We start from the raw sequence: 5,810 nt of genomic DNA, 5'->3' as shown, positions 1-5,810 counted from the left end.
CCCTGGCCAAAATATTGTTTATTGTTCCTGCTGAGAGGTGCCTTGGACTTTATCCTGGCAGCTCTGCTTTGGAGCCTTGTCTGTCGCTTAACTAGAATCCACATGGATGGGTGATTTTGGAGTTTTAGCAGGAATCTGTGTTTTTAAATCCTCCTTCCACCTCTTCCTCTTCTCCATTTCCTCTCTCTCTCTCTCTCTCTCTATCTGTTAAAAATCTCTGAACACAATAGAATTTTATTTTTTTGCCTTTGATAATTGCCGGTGGCAAACAAACCCTTAAAATGGGCAACATGGGTTTTCCCTCTTAACAGTTTGGGGTCCACAAGTACCCCTCTCTTTTGCCCAGTATCAAATACCAGCCCCAGAGCACTGGCCTAGGAAATAAGGGACACAAGGAATCATCCAGGATAAGAAATACCAGCAGGTACCACATTCAGAATCTCTTGCTCCCTTGTCAGTAACAGCATGGGTGGAGCCACCTTGGAACCCAGTCTCAAAACTATCAAACCCTGAGAGTGAATCCCTGAGGAGTGCTCCACACACCCTCAGGAAGTAGCCACAAAAGCTGGTGCTCATAATCAACAATCAAGAGGGTCCATATCTGGAAAACAAATAGGATAGAACCCCCCTAGTCACACCTCCCTGCTTGCAAGCAAGCCACACTCATACAGCCTGCAGGCATTCCAAGGACTTCCCAATTATAGACAGAGCAAGTGGCCAATACCACCAGTTGTTCTCTCCTGACAGATCAAGTTCTACGAGGCTTTGCCCCTACAGTCCCATACAAGTGCTCTTCCCATGTGCACGTCAGGGTAGCTGCAGCTCCTGACTGCATGGCCTGCAGCAAATTCAGCAGTGACCCCTGGCCCACATCTACTGCAGCTCATCAGAGACACCTGCACACATGCCCTCTGCCCTGCTATGGCCACAAGTTTCACTCTCCTTCAAGGCCCTTCTGTGACACCCCACATGTGCGAAAAGGAAGAGCTCAGCCATGCTCACCAGACCCAATCTACATAAAAGGCCTAGCTCTCAGTCTAAGACACACTTACGGTCCCAATGACCATACCTCATAGGGTGTATACTGCAGTACACACCACACCACCTGTAGTGCAGCCTAGATAGCTAGCTGAGGGCAACACTCAGCTGTCCTACTGACACTGCAGACTGTGGCTGGCTCTGCACTCTTCTGCAGGCCTAGTTAACAGAGGCATCTTAGATGCACCAGTGCACATCTCACAGCAGCTACAGGTGGGCCCACAGCATTACTCACTGGCCATATCAAAGGCTACGGCCAAACCCAGCCTAGTGACACTGCTAGGCAAAATTGACAACCCAGTCTTTTTGTGCCTGCTTACTAGATTGATGCCATTTCTAATTAGGAATGGAGAAGATGCTTGGAATGATTTCAGTCTTCATGAATTTGTTACCTGTGTTGTGACCATGTATGTGGTCAATCCTGGAGAATGTCCCATGTGCATTTGTAAAGAATTTGTATTCCATAGAAGGAAATATAGGCGAAACACTATGTGATATGCACATCAAAGACATCTTTACAGACACATCACCCAAAGCAGTGATAGTGAAGGCAAAGATAAACAGCTGGGACTACATCAAATTAAAGGGCTTCTGCACAGCAAAAGAGACAATAACAAAAAACAAGGAGAAACCCCACCGACTGGGAGAACATTTTTGCACACGACACTAATGATAAAGGACTGATCACAAAAATCTGCAAAGAGCTGATGAGACTCAACAACAACAAAGAAAATAATCCAGTCCAAAAATGGGCAGAAGAGCTAAAAAGAAACTTCTCTGAAGAGGAAATGCAAATGGCCAACAGGCAAATGAAAAAATGTTCAACATCACTTGTAATCAGGGAAATGCAAATCAAAATACCATGAGATACCATCTTACACCAGTGAGAATGGCACATATTAAAAAAACTAGCAACAACAAATGTTGGCGAGGATGTGGAGAAAAAGGAACTCTCCTGCACTGTTGGTGGGAGTGCAAACTGGTCCAACCACTATGGAGAGCTGTGTGGAGATTTCTGGACCTACTAATCATAGAGCTTCCATATGATCCAGCAATTCCACTCCTAGGTGTTTACCAAAGGACACAGAAACATCAATTCCAAAGAGCACCTGCACCCCTATGTTTATAGCAGCACTGTTTACAATAGCTAAGCTTTGGAAACAACCCAAATGCCCAAAAATAGATGACTGGATCAAGAAGATGTGGTACATATACACCATGGAATATTACTCAGCATTCAAAAAAGATAAACACATGCAATTTGCAGCAACGTGGATGGCACTGGAAGGGATCATGCTCAGCGAAATAAGCCAGAAAGAAAAAGAAAAATACCGGATGGTCTCACTCATAGCAGAAATTTAGAAAACTTAAATAAGGGACCAGGAAAATGAATAACTATAGGAAAGTGAAAATCAAAATCAACAAAAAACTATGAACTAGAGACACTCTATGTGGGGTGGGGCCGGGGAGGGGAGGGATTGGGGTCAAAATAAGGGGGTTGCAATTGTATGGGGAATATAAAAATAATTTTTTTTTAAAAAAGGAAAAAAAAAAGAAAAGAATTTGTATTCAACATTCTGGGGATGCAGTGTCTTACTGGTATCTATTACTCCCATGAGCCTAATTCTTTGCTAAAGATTATTGTGCCCTTATTTAGTTTCTGTCCATTGGTAAAAGTACAATGTGGAAGTCCCCGCCATGACTATGTTTTTCCCGTTGTGTTTTCAGATTTGACAATATTTACCTTGTATAATTCGATGTGCCTTTGTCTGCTGTGCATATATTGATCAGTGTTATGTCTTCTTGTCATATTGTTTCCTTAATTATAATAGTTGAGAACTTCCCAAACATAATAAAAAATAAAAAATAAAAAAACATGGATGTCCAGGAAGCTGAAAGAATAACCACATTTCTAAATTCAAATCAAATGATACAAAAGCGCATAATTGTAAATGATCAAAAGTCAATTATAAATAATAAATATTGAGGCTATTAGGGGAAAAAAGGAAATTTTGAAAGCAAAGAAATTAAATGAAGGAATTTGTGATAGGCAGCGGGGAAACATGTAACATATAAAACCACTCCTATCAGACCATCATCAGGCTTTTCAACAGAAACTATCTATGGTCCAAGAGAAAGTGGAATTACATTTTCAAAATGCTCAAAAAAAAAAAATCTGTAGGCCAAAAATTTCCTGTCTCACAAAACTATCTTTCAGATACAAGGGAGAAATAAAGGCTTTACCAGACCAGCAAACGTTAAGCAGTTTACCAAAAAAAGAACGCTCTTATAGGAAATGTTTGGAAGAAATTCTGCTATCTAAATTTTAAAAATCCCATGAAAAACCAAAGAACACAATACATATATAGATAGAACCAGAAAACAAAACACAAAAGAGTGGCAGTAGTTAGCATCCATATACCAAATATCATCCTAATTGCAAATAGACTAAATCCACCAGCAGTCACTGTGTGACTAGGTGCATTAAAAAACAAGATACGCCTTTTTGCCTCGTGGCCGCCGGGAAAGCAAGATGGGTCACCAGCCTCTCTACTGGAGTCACCTGAGAAAATTCGGCCAGGGTTCTCGCTCTTGCCGAGTCTGCTCAAACCAACACGGCCTGATCTGGAAATACAGACTCAACATGTGCCGCCAGTGTTTCTGTCAGGACGCCAAGGATATAGGCTTCATCAAGTTGGACTAAATGAACTTCCTTGAATTGGCTGTGGAGAAATCTACCGCAAAGCAGAAACAATGCTCTAGCTCTTTGTACATAAAATAAAATACTTCAATTATGAAAAAAAAAAGATACAACTATATAGTCCTTACAAGAGACTCATTTAGTTTCAATAACCAACACAGACTTAAAGTGAAAGGAGAGAGGATTAGATGAATAATGAATGACTGTTGACATAGGCACATACATGCAACAAGGAAAATTTCTACGATAATGGTGTTGGGAAAACTAGACAGTCACATGGAAAGAATGAAACTAGTCTACTACCTAACCATACACAAAAATTAACTCAAAATGTATTAAAAGCTTGGATGTAAAACCTGAAATCACAAACTAAACAGAAGAAACACACGTGCCATCTTTGCCATCAGTCTTAATAAATGTCTTTGGGGATTTGATTTTAATCAGGAAGAGAAACAAAAGCAAAAAATAAACAGATGAAGTACATCAAATTAAAAAGCTTCTGCACAGTGATCTCTAGCAAATGTACCACAATAGGACAGACATGCGCTGAACTGCATTACGTATTACGAATTGCAGCATTTGACATGCGATGAAGTCACAGTCAAGAAGTAGTTGCACATCATTATTTCAGGCCCTGAAATATAGTGGTCTTTAGTGGATATTTGTGCTGCTAAAGAGAATGTGCAGAGGCGTCATAGGGACAGTGGTTTAACACTTCTGACATATCCTGTTACAGAGTAAGATTTTTCAGACCAAGCTTTTGTTTTGCTGTCTAGGTATGTCTCTTCAGAAAGGCTGCTGATTTCCTGGAAATGAACCTGCTCTAAAAATAGCTCTTTGGTGCTTTCCATTTCAATCTGAATTATGTTTATAGTAAATGCCAATTTTGTGGTCTTGAATAACCGAATATTCTAGCTGGAAAATCTTGATACTAAATCATACCTAATTATTATTTACTTCAATTTACAAATGGTGTACATTAATTATATCTCACTAAAGATGGGAGGTGAAGGCAATAACAATGGAAGTGTGTACAATATGGAGGGAGCAAGGGAGACACATTACATTTAAAAGTTAGGCAGTTTTTCATGGTTGTTTTCCAGAGGAAGTATAACGTACTTATTTTACTCTGGTAATAGTAAGAATCCTCAGGTTATTCCAATTTCAGGACTGAGGGCATGACCAGTTGTCATCAACCCTGTAGTATCCAATTCATTTTCATGGGCAGCACTGATAGTTATTTTTTTAAGCACAAATTAAGTCACATCACTTTCTTCCATAAAAGCATAAAAAACTTGCATTCTCCATACAGTGGCTGCAAAATTCTATATAATGTGTCTCTGCCTGCCCCTTCCCATCACATGTGATCAGTTCACCTCATGGATATTCATTCTAAGTAATTGAACAAAAATTATTTAAATTTATGTGGAACCAAAAGAGACCTCAAGTAGTAAAAGCAGAGAGAGAGGAGAGAAATAGAGGCATCAATCTACCTGACTACCTGTACTATGGGGCAACAGTAATTTAAAAAATATGGTATTACATAAAAATAGATACATGGATAAATGGAACAGAATCAAAATAAATAGAATAAATCCACTTACACGTAAATACTTAATTCATGATATATACCCACAATCACACATGGGAATGGGGAGAGTCTTTAACCTGTGGTGCAGGAAAAACTGAATGGCCACATGTAAAAGCTTAAAGTTGGATCTCTCTCTAGCCCCATGCCCAAAAGTAAGTTACAAATGAATTATATACAAGAAAACATTATTGTTATATTTCACAACATCAGTGATAAAGATTTGTTGGAGACTCAACCCTACATCAAAAGAAATAAAAGCAAAAATACACAATTTGGACTACCTCGAATTTTAAAAGAAATCTTTTATACAATGAAAGAAAACCTAAGTAAATTAAAAAGACATCCTACTGGATGGGAGAAAATATTTTCACAACATACAACTGGCAAGGGATAAATATTCAAATATTTACATGTTTACTCAAATTTATATATTGAATATATATGCTCAATATAGATATACATATGTGTATGTATGATGTA

The 5,810-nt window shown here is 38.9% G+C and overlaps 1 protein-coding gene across 1 annotated transcript; it reads left to right on the top strand.

Annotated features, from left to right (window-relative positions):
• Positions 1–3,571: 3,571 nt before the first annotated feature.
• Positions 3,572–3,772, top strand: LOC119254086 (40S ribosomal protein S29-like). Its single transcript, XM_037521253.2, has one exon. It carries the CDS (start codon positions 3,572–3,574, stop codon positions 3,740–3,742), a length of 171 nt encoding a protein of 56 aa, XP_037377150.1. The 3' UTR covers positions 3,743–3,772.
• The last annotated feature ends 2,038 nt before the right edge of the window (positions 3,773–5,810 follow it).

The sequence above is a fragment of the Talpa occidentalis genome, unplaced genomic scaffold (assembly GCF_014898055.3).
Source record: "Talpa occidentalis isolate TD23 unplaced genomic scaffold, MPIMG_talOcc4v2.1 talOcc4.2886, whole genome shotgun sequence".
In the NCBI taxonomy this organism is placed as follows: domain Eukaryota; kingdom Metazoa; phylum Chordata; class Mammalia; order Eulipotyphla; family Talpidae; genus Talpa; species Talpa occidentalis.
Note: the sequence above shows the minus strand (reverse complement) of the source record. Positions and strands in the feature narration are given on the sequence as shown.